This window comes from Argopecten irradians, chromosome 4 (assembly GCF_041381155.1).
Source record: "Argopecten irradians isolate NY chromosome 4, Ai_NY, whole genome shotgun sequence".
Taxonomy (NCBI): Eukaryota; Metazoa; Mollusca; class Bivalvia; order Pectinida; family Pectinidae; genus Argopecten; species Argopecten irradians.
The window spans coordinates 2,207,698-2,233,703 of record NC_091137.1 but is presented as its reverse complement, the minus strand read 5'-3'; the positions used below and the strand labels follow the sequence as shown (position 1 = coordinate 2,233,703).

The 26,006-nt window shown below is 39.1% G+C and overlaps 2 protein-coding genes across 2 annotated transcripts in view; one reads left to right on the top strand and one right to left on the bottom strand.

Moving 5' to 3' along the window:
• Positions 1 to 26,006, bottom strand: part of LOC138320353 (dual 3',5'-cyclic-AMP and -GMP phosphodiesterase 11A-like) — a 495,361-nt gene that overhangs the window by 129,900 nt on the left and 339,455 nt on the right. The window lies entirely within an intron of this gene.
• Positions 1 to 26,006, top strand: part of LOC138322031 (condensin-2 complex subunit G2-like) — a 69,771-nt gene that overhangs the window by 35,806 nt on the left and 7,959 nt on the right. The window contains exons 18-25 of the mRNA XM_069266087.1: positions 8,502 to 8,535; positions 9,389 to 9,563; positions 11,366 to 11,536; positions 13,548 to 13,664; positions 14,215 to 14,572; positions 15,824 to 15,993; positions 16,255 to 16,398; positions 21,069 to 21,163. Coding sequence (XP_069122188.1) covers positions 8,502 to 8,535; positions 9,389 to 9,563; positions 11,366 to 11,536; positions 13,548 to 13,664; positions 14,215 to 14,572; positions 15,824 to 15,993; positions 16,255 to 16,398; positions 21,069 to 21,163 — 1,264 coding nt within the window. The remainder of the gene's footprint in view (positions 1 to 8,501; positions 8,536 to 9,388; positions 9,564 to 11,365; positions 11,537 to 13,547; positions 13,665 to 14,214; positions 14,573 to 15,823; positions 15,994 to 16,254; positions 16,399 to 21,068; positions 21,164 to 26,006) is intronic.

Below are 26,006 nucleotides of genomic sequence, written 5' to 3'. Positions count from 1 at the left end.
ATATTGGCGGGTTATGTCCCTTACAACTCAGTTCCAACTATCAGGTATAATTAGGACTGTCTGAATATTGTAACTTAATCATATTGGCGGGTTATGTCCCTTACAACTCAGTTCCAACTATCAGGTATAATTAGGACTGTCTGAATATTGTAACTTAATCATATTGGCGGGTTATGTCCCTTACAACACAGTTCCAACAATCAGGTATAATTAGGACTGTCTGACTATTGTAACTTAAACATATTGGCGGGTTATGTCCCTTACAACTCAGTTCCAACTATCAGGTATAATTAGGACTGTCTGACTATTGTAACTTAAACATATTGGCGGGTTATGTCCCTTACAACTCAGTTCCAACTATCAGGTATAATTAGGACTGTCTGACTATTGTAACTTAATCATATTGGCGGGTTATGTCCCTTACAACTCAGTTCCAACAATCAGGTATAATTAGGACTGTCTGACTATTGTAACTTAATCATATTGGCGGGTTATGTCCCTTACAACTCAGTTCCAACAATCAGGTATAATTAGGACTGTCTGACTATTGTAACTTAAACATATTGGCGGGTTATGTCCCTTACAACTCAGTTCCAACTATCAGGTATAATTAGGACTGTCTGAATATTGTAACTTAATCATATTGGCGGGTTATGTCCCTTACAACTCAGTTCCAACTATCAGGTATAATTAGGACTGTCTGACTATTGTAACTTAATCATATTGGCGGGTTATGTCCCTTACAACTCAGTTCCAACAATCAGGTATAATTAGGACTGTCTGAATATTGTAACTTAATCATATTGGCGGGTTATGTCCCTTACAACTCAGTTCCAACAATCAGGTATAATTAGGACTGTCTGAATATTGTAACTTAAACATATTGGCGGGTTATGTCCCTTACAACTCAGTTCCAACTATCAGGTATAATTAGGACTGTCTGACTATTGTAACTTAATCATATTGGCGGGTTATGTCCCTTACAACTCAGTTCCAACAATCAGGTATAATTAGGACTGTCTGACTATTGTAACTTAATCATATTGGCGGGTTATGTCCCTTACAACTCAGTTCCAACAATCAGGTATAATTAGGACTGTCTGACTATTGTAACTTAATCATATTGGCGGGTTATGTCCCTTACAACAACATCAGGTTCCAACTAATCAGTATAATTAGGACTGTCTGACTATTGTAACTTAATCATATTGGCGGGTTATGTCCCTTACAACTCAGTTCCAACTATCAGGTATAATTAGGACTGTCTGACTATTGTAACTTAATCATATTGGCGGGTTATGTCCCTTACAACTCAGTTCCAACTATCAGGTATAATTAGGACTGTCTGAATATTGTAACTTAATCATATTGGCGGGTTATGTCCCTTACAACTCAGTTCCAACTATCAGGTATAATTAGGACTGTCTGACTATTGTAACTTAAACATATTGGCGGGTTATGTCCCTTACAACTCAGTTCCAACTATCAGGTATAATTAGGACTGTCTGACTATTGTAACTTAATCATATTGGCGGGTTATGTCCCTTACAACTCAGTTCCAACAATCAGGTATAATTAGGACTGTCTGACTATTGTAACTTAATCATATTGGCGGGTTATGTCCCTTACAACTCAGTTCCAACTATCAGGTATAATTAGGACTGTCTGACTATTGTAACTTAAACATATTGGCGGGTTATGTCCCTTACAACTCAGTTCCAACTATCAGGTATAATTAGGACTGTCTGAATATTGTAACTTAATCATATTGGCGGGTTATGTCCCTTACAACTCAGTTCCAACAATCAGGTATAATTAGGACTGTCTGAATATTGTAACTTAAACATATTGGCGGGTTATGTCCCTTACAACACAGTTCCAACAATCAGGTATAATTAGGACTGTCTGACTATTGTAACTTAAACATATTGGCGGGTTATGTCCCTTACAACACAGTTCCAACTATCAGGTATAATTAGGACTGTCTGACTATTGTAACTTAAACATATTGGCGGGTTATGTCCCTTACAACTCAGTTCCAACAATCAGGTATAATTAGGACTGTCTGACTATTGTAACTTAAACATATTGGCGGGTTATGTCCCTTACAACTCAGTTCCAACTATCAGGTATAATTAGGACTGTCTGAATATTGTAACTTAATCATATTGGCGGGTTATGTCCCTTACAACTCAGTTCCAACAATCAGGTATAATTAGGACTGTCTGAATATTGTAACTTAATCATATTGGCGGGTTATGTCCCTTACAACTCAGTTCCAACAATCAGGTATAATTAGGACTGTCTGAATATTGTAACTTAATCATATTGGCGGGTTATGTCCCTTACAACTCAGTTCCAACTATCAGGTATAATTAGGACTGTCTGAATATTGTAACTTAATCATATTGGCGGGTTATGTCCCTTACAACTCAGTTCCAACAATCAGGTATAATTAGGACTGTCTGAATATTGTAACTTAAACATATTGGCGGGTTATGTCCCTTACAACTCAGTTCCAACTATCAGGTATAATTAGGACTGTCTGACTATTGTAACTTAATCATATTGGCGGGTTATGTCCCTTACAACTCAGTTCCAACTATCAGGTATAATTAGGACTGTCTGAATATTGTAACTTAATCATATTGGCGGGTTATGTCCCTTACAACTCAGTTCCAACAATCAGGTATAATTAGGACTGTCTGACTATTGTAACTTAAACATATTGGCGGGTTATGTCCCTTACAACTCAGTTCCAACTATCAGGTATAATTAGGACTGTCTGAATATTGTAACTTAATCATATTGGCGGGTTATGTCCCTTACAACTCAGTTCCAACTATCAGGTATAATTAGGACTGTCTGACTATTGTAACTTAAACATATTGGCGGGTTATGTCCCTTACAACTCAGTTCCAACTATCAGGTATAATTAGGACTGTCTGACTATTGTAACTTAATCATATTGGCGGGTTATGTCCCTTACAACTCGGTTCCAACTATCAGGTATAATTAGGACTGTCTGACTATTGTAACTTAATCATATTGGCGGGTTATGTCCCTTACAACTCAGTTCCAACTATCAGGTATAATTAGGACTGTCTGACTATTGTAACTTAATCATATTGGCGGGTTATGTCCCTTACAACTCAGTTCCAACTATCAGGTATAATTAGGACTGTCTGAATATTGTAACTTAATCATATTGGCGGGTTATGTCCCTTACAACTCAGTTCCAACTATCAGGTATAATTAGGACTGTCTGAATATTGTAACTTAATCATATTGGCGGGTTATGTCCCTTACAACTCAGTTCCAACTATCAGGTATAATTAGGACTGTCTGAATATTGTAACTTAATCATATTGGCGGGTTATGTCCCTTACAACTCAGTTCCAACTATCAGGTATAATTAGGACTGTCTGAATATTGTAACTTAATCATATTGGCGGGTTATGTCCCTTACAACTCAGTTCCAACAATCAGGTATAATTAGGACTGTCTGACTATTGTAACTTAAACATATTGGCGGGTTATGTCCCTTACAACACAGTTCCAACTATCAGGTATAATTAGGACTGTCTGAATATTGTAACTTAAACATATTGGCGGGTTATGTCCCTTACAACACAGTTCCAACAATCAGGTATAATTAGGACTGTCTGACTATTGTAACTTAAACATATTGGCGGGTTATGTCCCTTACAACACAGTTCCAACAATCAGGTATAATTAGGACTGTCTGACTATTGTAACTTAAACATATTGGCAGGTTATGTCCCTTACAACACAGTTCCAACAATCAGGTATAATTAAGACTGTCTGACTATTGTAACTTAATCATATTGGCGGGTTATGTCCCTTACAACACAGTTCCAACAATCAGGTATAATTAGGACTGTCTGACTATTGTAACTTAATCATATTGGCGGGTTATGTCCCTTACAACTCAGTTCCAACTATCAGGTATAATTAGGACTGTCTGACTATTGTAACTTAATCATATTGGCGGGTTATGTCCCTTACAACTCGGTTCCAACAATCAGGTATAATTAGGACTGTCTGACTATTGTAACTTAATCATATTGGCGGGTTATGTCCCTTACAACTCAGTTCCAACTATCAGGTATAATTAGGACTGTCTGACTATTGTAACTTAATCATATTGGCGGGTTATGTCCCTTACAACTCAGTTCCAACTATCAGGTATAATTAGGACTGTCTGACTATTGTAACTTAAACATATTGGCGGGTTATGTCCCTTACAACTCAGTTCCAACTATCAGGTATAATTAGGACTGTCTGAATATTGTAACTTAATCATATTGGCGGGTTATGTCCCTTACAACTCAGTTCCAACAATCAGGTATAATTAGGACTGTCTGAATATTGTAACTTAAACATATTGGCGGGTTATGTCCCTTACAACTCAGTTCCAACTATCAGGTATAATTAGGACTGTCTGAATATTGTAACTTAATCATATTGGCGGGTTATGTCCCTTACAACTCAGTTCCAACTATCAGGTATAATTAGGACTGTCTGACTATTGTAACTTAAACATATTTGCGGGTTATGTCCCTTACAACTCAGTTCCAACAATCAGGTATAATTAGGACTGTCTGAATATTGTAACTTAAACATATTGGCGGGTTATGTCCCTTACAACTCAGTTCCAACTATCAGGTATAATTAGGACTGTCTGAATATTGTAACTTAAACATATTGGCGGGTTATGTCCCTTACAACTCAGTTCCAACTATCAGGTATAATTAGGACTGTCTGAATATTGTAACTTAAACATATTGGCGGGTTATGTCCCTTACAACTCAGTTCCAACAATCAGGTATAATTAGGACTGTCTGACTATTGTAACTTAAACATATTGGCGGGTTATGTCCCTTACAACTCAGTTCCAACTATCAGGTATAATTAGGACTGTCTGACTATTGTAACTTAAACATCATATTGGCGGGTTATGTCCCTTACAACTCGGTTCCAACTATCAGGTATAATTAGGACTGTCTGACTATTGTAACTTAATCATATTGGCGGGTTATGTCCCTTACAACTCAGTTCCAACTATCAGGTATAATTAGGACTGTCTGACTATTGTAACTTAATCATATTGGCGGGTTATGTCCCTTACAACTCGGTTCCAACTATCAGGTATAATTAAGACTGTCTGAATATTGTAACTTAATCATATTGGCGGGTTATGTCCCTTACAACTCGGTTCCAACTATCAGGTATAATTAGGACTGTCTGACTATTGTAACTTAATCATATTGGCGGGTTATGTCCCTTACAACTCAGTTCCAACTATCAGGTATAATTAGGACTGTCTGAATATTGTAACTTAATCATATTGGCGGGTTATGTCCCTTACAACTCAGTTCCAACAATCAGGTATAATTAGGACTGTCTGACTATTGTAACTTAAACATATTGGCGGGTTATGTCCCTTACAACACAGTTCCAACTATCAGGTATAATTAGGACTGTCTGAATATTGTAACTTAAACATATTGGCGGGTTATGTCCCTTACAACACAGTTCCAACAATCAGGTATAATTAGGACTGTCTGACTATTGTAACTTAAACATATTGGCGGGTTATGTCCCTTACAACACAGTTCCAACTATCAGGTATAATTAGGACTGTCTGAATATTGTAACTTAAACATATTGGCGGGTTATGTCCCTTACAACACAGTTCCAACAATCAGGTATAATTAGGACTGTCTGAATATTGTAACTTAATCATATTGGCGGGTTATGTCCCTTACAACACAGTTCCAACAATCAGGTATAATTAGGACTGTCTGACTATTGTAACTTAATCATATTGGCGGGTTATGTCCCTTACAACTCAGTTCCAACAATCAGGTATAATTAGGACTGTCTGACTATTGTAACTTAATCATATTGGCGGGTTATGTCCCTTACAACTCAGTTCCAACTATCAGGTATAATTAGGACTGTCTGACTATTGTAACTTAATCATATTGGCGGGTTATGTCCCTTACAACTCGGTTCCAACTATCAGGTATAATTAAGACTGTCTGAATATTGTAACTTAATCATATTGGCGGGTTATGTCCCTTACAACTCGGTTCCAACTATCAGGTATAATTAAGACTGTCTGAATATTGTAACTTAATCATATTGGCGGGTTATGTCCCTTACAACTCAGTTCCAACTATCAGGTATAATTAGGACTGTCTGAATATTGTAACTTAATCATATTGGCGGGTTATGTCCCTTACAACTCAGTTCCAACTATCAGGTATAATTAGGACTGTCTGACTATTGTAACTTAATCATATTGGCGGGTTATGTCCCTTACAACTCAGTTCCAACAATCAGGTATAATTAGGACTGTCTGAATATTGTAACTTAAACATATTGGCGGGTTATGTCCCTTACAACTCAGTTCCAACTATCAGGTATAATTAGGACTGTCTGAATATTGTAACTTAATCATATTGGCGGGTTATGTCCCTTACAACTCAGTTCCAACTATCAGGTATAATTAGGACTGTCTGAATATTGTAACTTAAACATATTGGCGGGTTATGTCCCTTACAACTCAGTTCCAACTATCAGGTATAATTAGGACTGTCTGACTATTGTAACTTAATCATATTGGCGGGTTATGTCCCTTACAACTCAGTTCCAACTATCAGGTATAATTAGGACTGTCTGACTATTGTAACTTAATCATATTGGCGGGTTATGTCCCTTACAACTCAGTTCCAACTATCAGGTATAATTAGGACTGTCTGACTATTGTAACTTAATCATATTGGCGGGTTATGTCCCTTACAACTCAGTTCCAACTATCAGGTATAATTAGGACTGTCTGACTATTGTAACTTAATCATATTGGCGGGTTATGTCCCTTACAACTCAGTTCCAACTATCAGGTATAATTAGGACTGTCTGACTATTGTAACTTAATCATATTGGCGGGTTATGTCCCTTACAACTCAGTTCCAACTATCAGGTATAATTAGGACTGTCTGAATATTGTAACTTAATCATATTGGCGGGTTATGTCCCTTACAACTCAGTTCCAACTATCAGGTATAATTAGGACTGTCTGAATATTGTAACTTAAACATATTGGCGGGTTATGTCCCTTACAACTCAGTTCCAACTATCAGGTATAATTAGGACTGTCTGACTATTGTAACTTAATCATATTGGCGGGTTATGTCCCTTACAACTCAGTTCCAACTATCAGGTATAATTAGGACTGTCTGACTATTGTAACTTAATCATATTGGCGGGTTATGTCCCTTACAACTCGGTTCCAACTATCAGGTATAATTAAGACTGTCTGAATATTGTAACTTAATCATATTGGCGGGTTATGTCCCTTACAACTCAGTTCCAACTATCAGGTATAATTAGGACTGTCTGACTATTGTAACTTAATCATATTGGCGGGTTATGTCCCTTACAACTCAGTTCCAACTATCAGGTATAATTAGGACTGTCTGAATATTGTAACTTAATCATATTGGCGGGTTATGTCCCTTACAACTCAGTTCCAAACTATCAGGTATAATTAGGACTGTCTGACTATTGTAACTTAAACATATTGGCGGGTTATGTCCCTTACAACTCAGTTCCAACTATCAGGTATAATTAGGACTGTCTGAATATTGTAACTTAATCATATTGGCGCGGTTTTGTCCCTTACAACTCAGTTCCAACTATCAGGTATAATTAGGACTGTCTGACTATTGTAACTTAAACATATTGGCGGGTTATGTCCCTTACAACTCAGTTCCAACAATCAGGTATAATTAGGACTGTCTGACTATTGTAACTTAAACATATTGGCGGGTTATGTCCCTTACAACTCAGTTCCAACTATCAGGTATAATTAGGACTGTCTGACTATTGTAACTTAAACATATTGGCGGGTTATGTCCCTTACAACTCAGTTCCAACAATCAGGTATAATTAGGACTGTCTGACTATTGTAACTTAATCATATTGGCGGGTTATGTCCCTTACAACTCAGTTCCAACTAATCAGGTATAATTAGGACTGTCTGAATATTGTAACTTAATCATATTGGCGGATTATGTCCCTTACAATTCAGTTCCAACTATCAGGTATGATTAAGACTGTCTGACTATTGTAACTTAATCATATTGGCGGGTTATGTCCCTTACAACTCAGTTCCAACTATCAGGTATAATTAGGACTGTCTGAATATTGTAACTTAAACATATTGGCGGGTTATGTCCCTTACAACTCAGTTCCAACAATCAGGTATAATTAGGACTGTCTGACTATTGTAACTTAAACATATTGGCGGGTTATGTCCCTTACAACACAGTTCCAACTATCAGGTATAATTAGGACTGTCTGACTATTGTAACTTAATCATATTGGCGGGTTATGTCCCTTTCAACTCAGTTCCAACAATCAGGTATAATTAGGACTGTCTGAATATTGTAACTTAATCATATTGGCAGGTTATGTCCCTTACAACTCAGTTCCAACTATCAGGTATAATTAGGACTGTCTGACTATTGTAACTTAATCACATGTCTTCTTTAATCTTATTTATAAGCAACTTCTACTTTTATTCGCCTTTCGTCCGTGGTCTGTCCGTCCTTCCATCTGTAAATGATTCTTGTTATTGCTATTTCTCACAAATTGTGAAAGGAATTTTCTTCAAACTTCATTTGTAGGTTCCCCTTGATGTGTAGTAATGCATATTGCATATTGGGACCAATCAACCAACAAGATAGCCTACAGACACCATCTTGTACTTTGACAATTTAAGTTTGCTATTTTTCAGAAAGCACTGAATGGATCCTTTTCAAATTTCATTTCTTCTTTCTTCTTTTTGCCGATTGTATTTCTGTACTGATCTATTGTATTTCTGTACTGATCTGAAAACAAGATGGTCAACAGGCTGCCTTCTTAGATTTTGGCAATTGAAATTATCATTGCTACTCTCAGGATGTATGGATGGAATTTTGCTCAAACTTTATATCAATCTTAGAATATAAGGTTCTCTTTTCAAATCAGATTCAGATACAGGTTCACTTATTCCATACTAATGCATATATCACAATGTGAAACTAATTAAAAAAACAACATGATTAGTGTATTATCTTTAGTTTGGTAATGGGTTTTTGACTTGATGTAGTTTCCCTTTATCAAATGCTTCAAAAGATGAGAAAAGGGTATAAGCAGAAAAATTAAATACAGGTCTAAATATCCCCAACAATGGGGAGATGGGGTAATACAGGTATCATATTTTCTAGATGTTGGAATATAGGATATTCTTTATAACTACCATGTGTCTGTCTATTTCCTGGGATTAGTTACCATTGGTTTCTCTGTACCACAGTCGGTCCTGCCTGTCTAAGCTGAAGAAGATGTCTAAGGATAGTGTAACTGAGGACTACAGCTATTACCTGGACGCATTGTGTAAGTGGGACAAGGTGGTCAACATTTTGGACCTAGTGGACGAATGGCTGACCGAGGGACTACAACAGGAGGACTCTACCTCACCTACAGCCAAGGTATATACATGTACACAGTAGAGTACAGTTCACTGACACCAACAGTAGAGGGGGTTCCCCTCACTGACACCGACAGTAGAGTACAGTTCACTGACACCAACAGTAGAGTACAGTTCACTGACACCGACAGTAGAGTACAGTTCACTGACACCAACAGTAGAGTACAGTTCACTGACACCAACAGTAGAGTACAGTTCACTGACACCGACAGTAGAGTACAGTTCACTGACACCAACAGTAGAGTACAGTTCACTGACACCGACAGTAGAGTACAGTTCACTGACACCAACAGTAGAGTACAGTTCACTGACACCGACAGTAGAGTACAGTTCACTGACACCGACAGTAGAGACTGACACCGACAGTAGAGTACAATTCACTGACACCAACAGTAGAATACAGTTCACTTACACCAACAGTAGAGTAGAATACAGTTCACTTACACCAACAGTAGAGTACAGTTCACTGACACCAACAGTAGAGTACAGTTCACTGACACCAACAGTAGAGTACAGTTCACTGACACCGACAGTAGAGTACAGTTCACTGACACCGTCAGTAGAGTACAGTTCACTGACACCAACAGTAGAGTACAGTTCACTGACACCAACAGTAGAGTACAGTTCACTGACAACAACAGTAGAGTGCAGTTCACTGACACCTAGAATAGATGGGGTTTCCCTCACTGACACCTACAGTAGAGGGGGTTCCCCTCACTGACCCCTACATATAGGGATTCCCCTCACTGACACCTAAATAGAGGGGTTCCCCTCACTGACACCTAAGTAGAGGGGGTTCCCCCCACTGACACCTACAGTAAAACGGTTCCCCTCACTGACACCTACAGTAGAGGGGGTTCTCATCACTGACATCCACAGTAGAGGGGGTTCCCCTTACTGACACCTACAGTAGAGGGAGTTCCCCTCACTGACACCTAGAATAGAGGGATTTCCCCTCACTGACACCTACAGTAGAGGGGGTTCTCCTCACTGACACCAACAGTAGAGGGGGTTCCCCTAAGACACCTACAGTAGAGGGGGTTCCCCTTAGACACCTACAGAAGAGGGGTTCCCCTTAGACACCTACAGTAGAGGGGGTTCCCCTAAGACACCTACAGAAGAGGGGGTTCCCCTAAGACACCTACAGTAGAGGGGGTTCCCCTAAGACACATACAGTAGATTCTTACGTAAGCTTTACATCAGTGGTAATTTCCCTCACAATTACTAACAGTAAATGTACAATAAAATGGTAAGGCCTGTCCTATTATCATCATCTCATACACAATCATGAAACTTGTATTGATATTTTGGTTGCTTTTATATATTTTTTCTTGGTGAATAAAAATGCCTAACACCCTCCTTTTTTGGTATTGAATACATAATCTTTTTTTTTCTCCCCTCCCCCCCCCCCTTTTTTTTTAACACAAAAACATTTAATATCCCAGACATGTTATGTTCTGAAGGCTGCCAAGGTTGTGGGGTCAGCCTTCAAAAATATAAACAAATGTCCCCACACAGGAGGGCTCTCATTCACCACACCACTTACATGTACTAGATAACTCATTACATTTATACAATCTTAACACACAATACAAAAGGCACGAAATGATAAGCTTGGCAATCATTGATTGCACTGTTATACATAAAATAATATTGCTTTGTGTATACGATTTCCCACATATTTGTCCCGTTGACATGTTTGAAACTTGCTATATTCCATGAGTTGCTACTTAATGTGTCAAAGCTAGTTTTTATTGGACGATAAAAATAAATGCTTTAATATAAAGCTGATGTGATTTACAGGTGGGAAAGACGACCAGAAAAAGTGTAGGATTTGTTGTGCCTCACCAACCACTACCATTATTAGGGATAGACTTTGTCACCTACATGTTACGCAGCCCGATATGTCGTCCAATCCTCTTGAGTCATGAGAAGGAACTCGCACAACTCCAGACAAAGCTGAAGACTTCAATGGTAAGTAAATATTTCAGGTTCATTATCTAAAAATACTTCACTCTACTGACCAAAAATAGGTTGCATAAGAGAGGTGACCACTAACTTTAGGTGGCTTGTCACATAAGACAGGTGGCCACTTACTTTAGGTGGCTGGTCACATAAGACAGGTGGCCACTTACTTTAGGTGGCTGATCACATAAGACAGGTGGCCACTTACTTTAGGTGGCTGATCACATAAGACAGGTGGCCACTTACTTTAGGTGGCTTGTCACATAAGACAGGTGGCCACTTACTTTAGGTGGCTGGTCATTAAGACAGGTGGCCACTTACTTAAGGTGCCTGGTCACATAAGACAGGTGGCCACTTACTTAAGGTGCCTGGTCACATAGGACAGGTGGCCACTTACTTTAGGTGGCTTGTCACATAAGACAGGTGGCCACTTACTTTAGGTGGCTGGGCACATAGGACAGGTGGCCACTTACTTTAGGTGGCTGGTCACATAAGACAGGTGGCCACTTACTTTAGGTGGCTGATCACATAAGACAGGTGGCCACTTACTTTAGGTGGCTGATCACATAAGACAGGTGGCCACTTACTTTAGGTGGCTTGTCACATAAGACAGGTGGCCACTTACTTTAGGTGGCTGGTCATTAAGACAGGTGGCCACTTACTTAAGGTGCCTGGTCACATAAGACAGGTGGCCACTTACTTAAGGTGCCTGGTCACATAGGACAGGTGGCCACTTACTTTAGGTGGCTTGTCACATAAGACAGGTGGCCACTTACTTTAGGTGGCTGGTCACATAGGACAGGTGGCCACTTACTTTAGGTGGCTTGTCACATAAGGCAGGTGGCCACTTACTTTAGGTGGCTGGTCACATAAGACAGGTGGCCACTTACTTTAGGTGGCTGATCACATAAGACAGGTGGCCACTTAATTTAGGTGGCTGATCACATAAGACAGGTGGCCACTTACTTTAGGTAGCTTGTCACATAAGACAGGTGGCCACTTACTTTAGGTGGCTGGGCACATAGGACAGGTGGCCACTTACTTTAGGTGGCTGATCACATAAGACAGGTGGCCACTTACTTAAGGTGCCTGGTCACATAAGACAGGTGGCCACTTACTTTAGGTGGCTGATCACATAAGACAGGTGGCCACTTACTTAAGGTGCCTGGTCACATAAGACAGGTGGCCACTTACTTTAGGTGGCTGATCACATAAGACAGGTGGCCACTTAATTTAGGTGGCTGATCACATAAGACAGGTGGCCACTTACTTTAGGTGGCTTGTCACATAAGACAGGTGGCCACTTACTTTAGGTGGCTGGGCACATAGGACAGGTGGCCACTTACTTTAGGTGGCTGATCACATAAGACAGGTGGCCACTTACTTAAGGTGCCTGGTCACATAAGACAGGTGGCCACTTACTTTAGGTGGCTGATCACATAAGACAGGTGGCAACTTACTTTAGGTGATTGGTCACAGTAACTTTAAGTGGTTGTATATTTCATGTAGAGACAATAGATTAGGTAGTGTAGTCACAATTATTAGGATTGATTCGGTGTGGCCACTTACTTTAGGTGGCTTTTCACATAAGACAGGTGGCCACTTACTTTAGGTGGCTGGTCACATAAGACAGGTGGCCACTTACTTAAGGTGCCTGGTCACATAAGACAGGTGGCCACTTACTTAAGGTGCCTGGTCACATAGGACAGGTGGCCACTTACTTTAGGTGGCTGATCACATAAGACAGGTGGCAACTTACTTTAGGTGATTGGTCACAGTAACTTTAAGTGGTTGTATATTTCATGTAGAGACAATAGATTAGGTAGTGTAGTCACAATTATTAGGATTGATTCGGTGTAGTAAATAAGGAGGAAGAAGACAAATCTTTTAACATCAAGTTGATGTTTATAAAGGTTTCCAAAGCAGCAATAACAGCATTATATGAGAACTTGGTTTCAGTTGTATGTTTTGCATATGCTATTATGACTGTTCATACAAGAAAATTATGTGTTGTCAACAGCCGTGCATGGAGCAGAACTTGGTATCAGAAGTGTTTGACTCTGACCCTGTCCCCGAGGAGTTACTAACTGCCTGCTTTGGTCTCTACTGTAAACTAGTGGGCATTCTACATCAGCCGGTAAGTTTTTTTTATCTCTCACCAGGTTGTACCTCCTGCTGCACAGCTTTGCTTGGGTTTCAGTGACCTCTACACCATACCATCAGGGGACAACACATTTTGCTTGGGGAGAATTAGCTTAATCTCCCCTGATGGTTGATAGTAACTGTCCATGGCTGGTTCAGTAACCATGATACACCAACACAACAAGTTTCCTGGTTCCATCAGGGCACGACAATAACGTTTGTCCAACTTATACATACCAGTACAAATCTCTGACGGACAAAGTAGGCTAAAACTAGTGGGCATTCACCATCAGTCAGTAAGTTTTACAAAGTAACCTAGTGATTATCCATGAAGAGATATTGCTCCTCATTTGCCAATGATTAATGTGAACTATAGGGTGGATTTGATGCCAGTAGAACTATTGATTACACTAAAATTGTTTGTAATTCAAACTACTTTGAGGATGATCTGATGGCACTGTTGACCTTGATCTTGAAAATATAATAATATGTACAAGTATGTATTTGTTATACAAATTAAAATACTGACACATTTCCTTCTGCAGATGACAAGAACTGATGCAGTTTCCATATTTGAGAATTTGTTTTCCTGGGCAGACATTCACCTATTACCTTGCCTTGGCCAACAGGAAGATAATTTGGCAAACATGACATGCAAGAAACGTACATTATTGAATATGACAGATACATTTCTGATGCCAAGCCCTGACCTACAGGACACACAGTCATTAGATATGACAAGGAAGCGTACATTACGACAGGGCGGAGAGCACTGTGTGAGGCTGGCCACGTCTGTTTTGGAGCTAATTCTGGCGGCTGGAGGAGACTTCCTGTTGATAGGTGTAGGTGATACCCGATTTGCTGCACTTCTCGCCGACTTCTGTGTTCAGTGTTTACAGACAGGTGAGTCAGATGGCAATGTGGTCTATTGTGGAAAATAACAGTAGATTTACCGGTTAGAGTACACAAGCTATTTGTTGCTCTGCATTTTGAGATACATCCTCGGTCCCAGGTGTTCATTGCACTATGGCTTACTAACTCCTGGGACCATGGGCTGTATTTGCCATGGTTCTAATAAATATTCATAAAACTACCCACCATTGAACAAGCGTGTTCAAGTTATCGTCACACTTGTGTAGGTCCAGTTGATCACTATATAAGGAAATTAACAAAAATGATGTCACTATCTACTTACCTGGTATCCATAATACATTCCGTAACTTGTCCAATCGACCAAATGAAATGTTGTCACATGGTCACCTTTACTATGTATTTACTTTACGAAAAGCACATGTTATGTGTTCAATTATTTCTTTGGATTCCGGGTAAGTCATCAAATAATTAAATGAATTGATACTTTGAATAATAGATATATCTTAATATAATCATAATCAATTTCAACTTTGGAGATTTATGTATTTAAAATCAAATAGATAAGAGGTCTTCTGTATATTAATAGTCCAAAGCCTGTGTGTCAAATAAAAAACTATACAATATCGGTCTGGATATGCACGCAAGCATGACATGGGTATGTCAGCCTTCAAGTGCATAGAGGCAGGACAATGCTGTAGTAGACAAATATTTTGAGCTGAGAAACATGTATATCAAATCAAACATGAATAATAAATAAACTTAAACAATGAACACAATTAACAAAATTGAAAGTAATCTCACATTTAAAGTTATGTAGAAATTGCGAGTAGTATTATATCTATTACAATCTATGAAGAACGTACATGTATATATATCATCCTTGAAATATATAAACAAGTGTACCAAATTATACCCAAAGTCTGTTTTCCGACACAAAATTTGATTGCATCCGGCTGATTTCACCCAAGCCAATCAAATGACCAGAATTTGGGTAATGAATTATTCATGATAGTACGGCAAATGCGTTCCATGGTCCCAGAGGTTAGTAAGCAATGGTGCGACAAACACCTGGGTCCGAGGATGGTTGAGATATATCATGCTAGGTATCTATACATCTAGATATACTTGCTTGTATCTGCAGTTTTCCTCTACGTCATTATAGTTTTTATTTGCTATTTTCTCAACACAATAAAGCAAAATAAAAAATCTAGAAAATACCTGTCTTTTAAAGATGTTTTCAAGGTAATTTTGAACATTCATATTTCAAATTTTCTGTTACAGACAAGTCCCTGTTGACCTTACCATCAGTGATGACGTGTCTGTGTAGCATCACCTCTCACATCCTCCTACAAGGCACACCTGCTCATTGTGACAGTATTGCTGCCTACCTGGGAAAAGTCTTTGTAGCCATAGCAACTGCCCTTCTGAAGGAGAGGAGTCGAGCGTCTAAGGTCAGGGTCTTCTTTTACTCTAAAAGTTTAAACTTTGTAATGAAAACTTTACAGAATTTTGTGGGAACAATAAAAAAAGTTCTCGTGATATTCCAGGTATTGGGGATAACCAATTTCATTTACATTAATTTTAGATTTGCATAACTTTCTCTGACAAACCTGAATACTTACTTGCTTCAACAGGGTCTTCTGTTTATGTAGAAAGATAATATTGCAAATTTGCCTATATTTTCTATACCTGAGATATTTTGTGTTTACCAGTCTCTCCCAAAGGTACGGAACCATTTAATGGAAATCTTTAGCCTGGTATATGGTAGCCCCGTGATGAATGATGATACTTTACGGGAGATCATGGCCACAGTGATTGGAGCTTTGTTTGGGGAACTTGTGCATGCCAGTCAAGAGGTAAAAAAGTTTTATACAATTTCTCCATGAATAATTTCTTGTTAACATAATACTTATTCCTGGTGAACTGCTTTAACTACATGACCACACTTGTTTGTCTTGATGACAAAATGGAAAACATAATTGTGAAGAAGAAAAAAAACCCACAACTGACGTTTAGAGGTTAGATCCTACACAGTGTAACCAAGGTATTTTACACCATCCATGTTCTAGGGTTTAGATCCTACACAGTGTAACCAAGGTATTTTACACCATCGATGTTCTAGGGTTTAGATCCTACACAGTGTAACCAAGGTATTTTACACCATCGATGTTCTAGGGCTTAGATCCTACACAGTGTAACCAAGGTATTTTACACCATCGATGTTCTAGGGCTTAGATCCTACACAGTGTAACCAAGGTATTTTACACCATCGATGTTCTAGGGATTAGATCCTACACAGTGTAACCAAGGTATTTTACACCATCGATGTTCTAGGGTTTAGATCCTACACAGTGTAACCAAGGTATTTTACACCATCGATGTTCTAGGGTTTAGATCCTACACTGTGTAACCAAGGTATTTTACACCATCGATGTTCTAGGGTTTAGATCCTACACAGTGTAACCAAGGTATTTTACACCATCGATGTTCTAGGGATTAGATCCTACACTGTGTAACCAAGGTATTTTACACCATCGATGTTCTAGGGTTTAGATCCTACACTGTGTAACCAAGGTATTTTACACCATCGATGTTCTAGGGTTTAGATCCTACACAGTGTAACCAAGGTATTTTACACCATCGATGTTCTAGGGTTTAGATCCTACACTGTGTAACCAAGGTATTTTACACCATCGATGTTCTAGGGCTTAGATCCTACACAGTGTAACCAAGGTATTTTACACCATCGACGTTCTAGGGCTTAGATCCTACAAAGTGTAACCAAGGTATTTTACACCATCAATGTTCTAGGGTTTTGATCCTACACAGTGTAATCAAGGTATTTTACACCATCGATGTTCTAGGGTTTAGATCCTACACTGTGTAACCAAGGTATTTTACACCATCGACGTTCTAGGATTTAGATCCTACACAGTGTAACCAAGGTATTTTACACCATCCACGTTCTAGGGTTTAGATCCTACACAGTGTAACCAAGGTATTTTACACCATCGATGTTCTAGGGTTTAGATCCTACACTGTGTAACCAAGGTATTTTACACCATCCACGTTCTAGGGTTTAGATCCTACACTGTGTAACCAAGGTATTTTACACCATCGATGTTCTAGGGTTTAGATCCTACACTGTGTAACCAAGGTATTTTACACCATCGACGTTCTAGGATTTAGATCCTACACAGTGTAACCAAGGTATTTTACACCATCCACGTTCTAGGGTTTAGATCCTACACAGTGTAAGCAAGGTATTTTACACCATTGACGTTCTAGGATTTAGATCCTACACAGTGTAACCAAGGTATTTTACACCATCCACGTTCTAGGGTTTAGATCCTACACAGTGTAACCAAGGTATTTTACACCATCGATGTTCTAGGGTTTAGATCCTACACTGTGTAATTAAGGTATTTTACACCATCCACGTTCTAGGGTTTAGATCCTACACTTTGTAACCAAGGTATTTTACACCATCGATGTTCTAGGGTTTAGATCCTACACAGTGTAACCAAGGTATTTTACACCATCGATGTTCTAGGGTTTAGATCCTACACTGTGTAACCAAGGTATTTTACACCATCCACGTTCTAGGGTTTAGATCCTACACAGTGTAACCAAGGTATTTTACACCATCGATGTTCTAGGGTTTAGATCCTACACAGTGTAACCAAGGTATTTTACACCATCGATGTTCTAGGGTTTAGATCCTACACTGTGTAACCAAGGTATTTTACACCATCCATGTTCTAGGGTTTAGATCCTACACTGTGTAACCAAGGTATTTTACACCATCCATGTTCTAGGGTTTAGATCCTACACTTTGTAACCAAGGTATTTTACACCATCGATGTTCTAGGGTTTAGATCCTACACAGTGTAACCAAGGTATTTTACACCATCGACGTTCTAGGGCTTAGATCCTACACAGTGTAACCAAGGTATTTTACACCATCCACGTTCTAGGGTTTAGGTCCTACACTGTGTAACCAAGGTATTTTACACCATCGACATTCTAGGGTTTAGATCCTACACAGTGTAACCAAGGTATTTTACACCATTGACGTTCTAGGGTTTAGATCCTACACAATGTAACCAAGGTATTTTACACCATCGATGTTCTAGGGTTTAGATCCTACACAGTGTAACCAAGGTATTTTACACCATCGACGTTCTAGGGTTTAGATTCTACACAGTGTAACCAAGGTATTTTACACCATCGACGTTCTAGGGTTTAGATCCTACACTGTGTAACCAAGGTATTTTACACCATCGATGTTCTAGGGATTAGATCCTACACTGTGTAACCAAGGAATTTTACACCATCTATGTTCTAGGGATTAGATCCTACACAGTGTAACCAAGGTATTTTACACCATCGATGTTCTAGGGTTTAGATCCTACACTGTGTAACCAAGGTATTTTACACCATCGATGTTCTAGGTTTTAGATCCTACACAGTGTAAGCAAGGTATTTTACACCATCCACGTTCTAGGGTTTAGATCCTACACAGTGTAACCAAGGTATTTTACACCATCCACGTTCTAGGGTTTAGATCCTACACAGTGTAACCAAGGTATTTTACACCATCGATGTTCTAGGGTTTAGATCCTACACAGTGTAACCAAGGTATTTTACACCATCGACGTTCTAGGGTTTTGATCCTACACAGTGTAACCAAGTAATTTTACACCATCGACGTTCTAGGGTTTTGATCCTACACAGTGTAACCAAGTAATTTTGCACCATCGACGTTCTAGGGTTTAGATCCTACACAGTGTAACCAAGGTATTTTACACCATCGATGTTCTAGGGCTTAGATCCTACACAGTGTAACCAAGGTATTTTACACCATCCACGTTCTAGGGTTTAGATCCTACACTGTGTAACCAAGGTATTTTACACCATCAATGTTCTAGGGTTTAGATCCTACACTGTGTAATTAAGGTATTTTACACCATCGATGTTCTAGGGCTTAGATCCTACACAGTGTAACCAAGGTATTTTACACCATCCACGTTCTAGGGTTTAGATCCTACACTGTGTAACCAAGGTATTTTACACCATCGACGTTCTAGGGTTTAGATCCTACACAGTGTAACCAAGGTATTTTACACCATTGACGTTCTAGGGTTTAGATCCTACACAATGTAACCAAGGTATTTTACACCATCCACGTTCTAGGGTTTAGATCCTACACAGTGTAACCAAGGCATTTTACACCATCGATGTTCTAGGGTTTAGATCCTACACTGTGTAACCAAGGTATTTTACACCATCGATGTTCTAGGGCTTAGATCCTACACAGTGTAAGCAAGGTATTTTACACCATCGACGTTCTAGGGCTTAGATCCTACACAGTGTAACCAAGGTATTTTACACCATTGACGTTCTAGGGTTTAGATCCTACACTTTGTAACCAAGGTATTTTGCACCATCGACGTTCTAGGGTTTAGATCCTACACGGTGTAACCAAGGTATTTTACACCATCGATGTTTACATTCTGTTCAGAAAATTAAGTCACTATCGAACTGTCAGATTGCCCTATGGCAGATTGATTACTGCTAGATACATAGACTATGTTAATATATTTAAACTGATGAAAAGTATGCATCGTTTGCGCTTACATTGTTAAAATATTGCCAACAAATGGATTGTTTTGGCTGAAGCTGAATACCCAGCGTACATTCTCGCTGACATGACACCGCGTAGTACAGAATGTAACTAGCTTGCCCAAACTAGAGTACGGCACATGTTTACAACTTGATCGGCTGACAAAAGAAAAGACCAAATGTTGAATTTTTTAATGTTGATTATAAGCGATATCTTTATCTAGATTGGGCCTAAGAAACATTGGTGATTTCAGTACAAATATACATTGTTGGGGTGCTGTTTTGTGCACAATATATCAGCGCAAATAATTTTATTCATTACTTAAAATGTTCATTTTAATTCATTATCTGTTGTAAAAGTCATTAAAATGATCATCAATACAGTCTTAAATTAAAAAATCTTTGTGGCAATATTCAAAATACCGTCATTTTTGGGTATCCCATTGTGCAGATTTGCCAACAAAAATCTTACTACTTTGATCATGTGACGTGTTCAAACCATCACAAACTAAAGAATTATTATTTTTTCCTGAAAAAAATATGTGTTTGAACTATCTGTCGGTTTGAATTAACCGGGACATTACCATACAGTATGTATGTAAAGTTAATTGAAATATAGAGTTGTTTGCTCTACACAAAAACTGAGAGGCCATGTCACTTCGCCATCACATCTCAGTGATCAGGACTGTCAGTGTTGTTTATGGGGCGGGGCTTATGAAGTCAGACTCAACCAATCGCCACGCGCTTACTGTTATCCCATTCAATTAGTGCCTGTAGTGACCAAAGGAACTTCCTCCGTCTGTCTGGTTAGTACTACACCTGTGTTTTTCGAAGTAATCCTGCGTCGACAGTAAATTCTTATGGAAATAGCTTTTAATATATGTGAATGACTTAATTTCAGTTCAATTTGGAAGAAACTAGCGGTGATCTTACACAGTTACCTCCCTTGTCTGGTTGGCTCTGTGATGCAGTGTGTAAGAAAAACTATATAGCGAAGTGAGTATTTTTTTCATGTAGCAGAGTGAAATATTTTAATGTACATTAGGAATGATCAGTTAAGTGTTTAATAAAGAGGCTTTGTTAGTCCAGTCCTCCTGTGGCAGGGACCTTTAATGTTCATTAGGAATGATCCTTAAGTGTGTAATAAAGAGGCTTTGTTAGTCCAGTCCTCCTGTGGCAGGGACCTTTAATGTACATTAGGAATGATCGTTAAGTGTGTAATATAGAGGCTTTGTTAGTCCAGTCCTCCTGTGGCAGGGACCTTTAATGTACATTAGGAATGATCGTTAAGTGTGTAATATAGAGGCTTTGTTAGTCCAGTCCTCCTGTGGCAGGGACCTTTAATGTTCATTAGGAATGATCGTTAAGTGTGTAATATAGAGGCTTTGTTAGTCCAGTCCTCCTGTGGCAGGGACCTTTAATGTACATTAGGAATGATCGTTAAGTGTGTAATATAGAGGCTTTGTTAGTCCAGTCCTCCTGTGGCAGGGACCTTTAATGTTCATTAGGAATGATCGTTAAGTGTGTAATATAGAGGCTTTGTTAGTCCAGTCCTCCTGTGGCAGGGACCTTTAATGTACATTAGGAATGATCGTTAAGTGTGTAATATAGAGGCTTTGTTAGTCCAGTCCTCCTGTGGCAGGGACCTTTAATGTACATTAGGTATGATCCTTAAGTGTGTAATATAGAGGCTTTGTTAGTCCAGTCCTCCTGTGGCAGGGACCTTTAATGTACATTAGGAATGATCGTTAAGTGGGTAATATAGAGGCTTTGTTAGTCCAGTCCTCCTGTGGCAGGGACCTTTAATGTACATTAGGAATGATCGTTAAGTGTGTAATATAGAGGCTTTATTAGTCCAGTCCTCCTGTGGCAGGGACCTTTAATGTACATTAGGAATGATCGTTAAGTGTGTAATAAAGAGGCTTTGTTAGTCCAGTCCTCCTGTGGCAGGGACCTTTAATGTTCATTAGGAATGATCGTTAAGTGTGTAATATAGAGGCTTTGTTAGTCCAGTCCTCCTGTGGCAGGGACCTTTAATGTACATTAGGAATGATCGTTAAGTGTGTAATATAGAGGCTTTGTTAGTCCAGTCCTCCTGTGGCAGGGACCTTTAATGTTCATTAGGAATGATCGTTAAGTGTGTAATATAGAGGCTTTGTTAGTCCAGTCCTCCTGTGGCAGGGACCTTTAATGTACATTAGGAATGATCGTTAAGTGTGTAATATAGAGGCTTTGTTAGTCCAGTCCTCCTGTGGCAGGGGACCTTTAATGTTCATTAGGAATGATCGTTAAGTGTGTAATATAGAGGCTTTGTTAGTCCAGTCCTCCTGTGGCAGGGACCTTTAATGTACATTAGGAATGATCGTTAAGTGTGTAATATAGAGGCTTTGTTAGTCCAGTCCTCCTGTGGCAGGGACCTTTAATGTTCATTAGGAATGATCGTTAAGTGTGTAATATAGAGGCTTTGTTAGTCCAGTCCTCCTGTGGCAGGGACCTTTAATGTACATTAGGAATGATCGTTAAGTGTGTAATATAGAGGCTTTGTTAGTCCAGTCCTCCTGTGGCAGGGACCTTTAATGTTCATTAGGAATGATCGTTAAGTGTGTAATATAGGAGGCTTTGTTAGTCCAGTCCTCCTGTGGCAGGGACCTTTAATGTACATTAGGAATGATCGTTAAGTGTGTAATATAGAGGCTTTGTTAGTCCAGTCCTCCTGTGGCAGGGACCTTTAATGTTCATTAGGAATGATCGTTAAGTGTGTAATAAAGAGGCTTTGTTAGTCCAGTCCTCCTGTGGCAGGGACCTTTAATGTTCATTAGGAATGATCGTTAAGTGTGTAATATAGAGGCTTTGTTAGTCCAGTCCTCCTGTGGCAGGGACCTTTAATGTTCATTAGGAATGATCGTTAAGTGTGTAATATAGAGGCTTTGTTAGTCCAGTCCTCCTGTGGCAGGGACCTTTAATGTACATTAGGAATGATCGTTAAGTGTGTAATATAGAGGCTTTGTTAGTCCAGTCCTCCTGTGGCAGGGACCTTTAATGTTCATTAGGAATGATCGTTAAGTGTGTAATATAGAGGCTTTGTTAGTCCAGTCCTCCTGTGGCAGGGACCTTTAATGTACATTAGGAATGATCGTTAAGTGTGTAATAAAGAGGCTTTGTTAGTCCAGTCCTCCTGTGGCAGGGACCTTTAATGTACATTAGGAATGATCGTTAAGTGTGTAATAAAGAGGCTTTGTTAGTCCAGTCCTCCTGTGGCAGGGACCTTTAATGTACATTAGGAATGATCGTTAAGTGTGTAATATAGAGGCTTTGTTAGTCCAGTCCTCCTGTGGCAGGGACCTTTAATGTTCATTAGGAATGATCGTTAAGTGTGTAATATAGAGGCTTTGTTAGTCCAGTCCTCCTGTGGCAGGGACCTTTAATGTACATTAGGAATGATCGTTAAGTGTGTAATATAGAGGCTTTGTTAGTCCAGTCCTCCTGTGGCAGGGACCTTTAATGTACATTAGGAATGATCGTTAAGTGTGTAATATAGAGGCTTTGTTAGTCCAGTCCTCCTGTGGCAGGGACCTTTAATGTTCATTAGGAATGATCGTTAAGTGTGTAATATAGAGGCTTTGTTAGTCCAGTCCTCCTGTGGCAGGGACCTTTAATGTACATTAGGAATGATCGTTAAGTGTGTAATATAGAGGCTTTGTTAGTCCAGTCCTCCTGTGGCAGGGACCTTTAATGTTCATTAGGAATGATCGTTAAGTGTGTAATATAGAGGCTTTGATAGTCCAGTCCTCCTGTGGCAGGGACCTTTAATGTACATTAGGAATGATCGTTAAGTGTGTAATATAGAGGCTTTGTTAGTCCAGTCCTCCTGTGGCAGGGACCTTTAATGTTCATTAGGAATGATCGTTAAGTGTGTAATATAGAGGCTTTGTTAGTCCAGTCCTCCTGTGGCAGGGACCTTTAATGTTCATTAGGAATGATCGTTAAGTGTGTAATATAGAGGCTTTGTTAGTCCAGTCCTCCTGTGGCAGGGACCTTTAATGTTCATTAGGAATGATCCTTAAGTGTGTAATATAGAGGCTTTGTTAGTCCAGTCCTCCTGTGGCAGGGACCTTTAATGTTCATTAGGAATGATCGTTAAGTGTGTAATATAGAGGCTTTGTTAGTCCAGTCCTCCTGTGGCAGGGACCTTTAATGTACATTAGGAATGATCGTTAAGTGTGTAATATAGAGGCTTTGTTAGTCCAGTCCTCCTGTGGCAGGGACCTTTAATGTACATTAGGAATGATCGTTAAGTGTGTAATATAGAGGCTTTGTTAGTCCAGTCCTCCTGTGGCAGGGACCTTTAATGTTCATTAGGAATGATCGTTAAGTGTGTAATATAGAGGCTTTGTTAGTCCAGTCCTCCTGTGGCAGGGACCTTTAATGTACATTAGGAATGATCGTTAAGTGTGTAATATAGAGGCTTTGTTAGTCCAGTCCTCCTGTGGCGGGGACCTTTAATGTTCATTAGGAATGATCGTTAAGTGTGTGATATAGAGGCTTTGTTAGTCCAGTCCTCCTGTGGCAGGGACCTTTAATGTACATTAGGAATGATCGTTAAGTGTTTAATAAAGAGGCTTTGTTAGTCCAGTCCTCCTGTGGCAGGGACCTTTAATGTTCATTAGGAATGATCGTTAAGTGTGTAATATAGAGGCTTTGTTAGTCCAGTCCTCCTGTGGCAGGGACCTTTAATGTTCATTAGGAATGATCGTTAAGTGTGTAATAAAGAGGCTTTGTTAGTCCAGTCCTCCTGTGGCAGGGACTGGTAACGGTGATAGTTTATCTCTATAGAGGACCAGTAATACCGTATACATGTATGTTAACAGGGATCTTTAATGGTGATAGTCTATCTCTATAGAGGACCTTTTGTGTATCTACCGTACACAATAGACATGTATCTTAAAAGACACTTTCTTGCTTGTCTATCCCAATAATTACCCTATACATGTATGTTAACAGACACTTTCTTGCTTGTCTATCCCAATAATTACCCTATACATGTATGTTAACAGACACTTTCTTGCTTGTCTATCCCAGTAATTACCCTATACCTGTATGTTAACAGACACTTTCTTGCTTTTCTATCCCAGTAATTACCATAAACATGTATGTTTACAGACACTTTCTTGTTTGTCTATCCCAGTAATTACCGTATACATGTATGTTAACAGACACTTTCTTGTTTGTCTATCCCAGTAATTACCGTATACATGTATGTTAACAGACACTTTCTTGCTTGTCTATCCCAATAATTACCCTATACATGTATGTTAACAGACACTTTCTTGTTTGTCTATCCCAGTAATTACCATATACATGTATGTTAACAGACACTTTCTTGCTTGTCTATCCCAGTAATTACCGTATACATGTATGTTAACAGACACTTTCTTGCTTGTCTATCCCAGTAATTACCCTATACATGTATGTTAACAGACACTTTCTTGCTTGTCTATCCCAGTAATTACCCTATACATGTATGTTAACAGACACTTTCTTGCTTGTCTATCCCAATAATTACCATATACATGTATCTTAACAGACACTTTCTTGTTTGTCTATCCCAGTAATTACCGTATACATGTATGTTAACAGACACTTTCTTGTTTGTCTATCCCAGTAATTACCATATACATGTATGTTTACAGACACTTTCTTGTTTGTCTATCCCAGTAATTACCCTATACCTGTATGTTAACAGACACTTTCTTGTTTGTCTATCCCAGTAATTACCCTATACCTGTATGTTAACAGACACTTTCTTGTTTGTCTATCCCAGTAATTACCCTATACATGT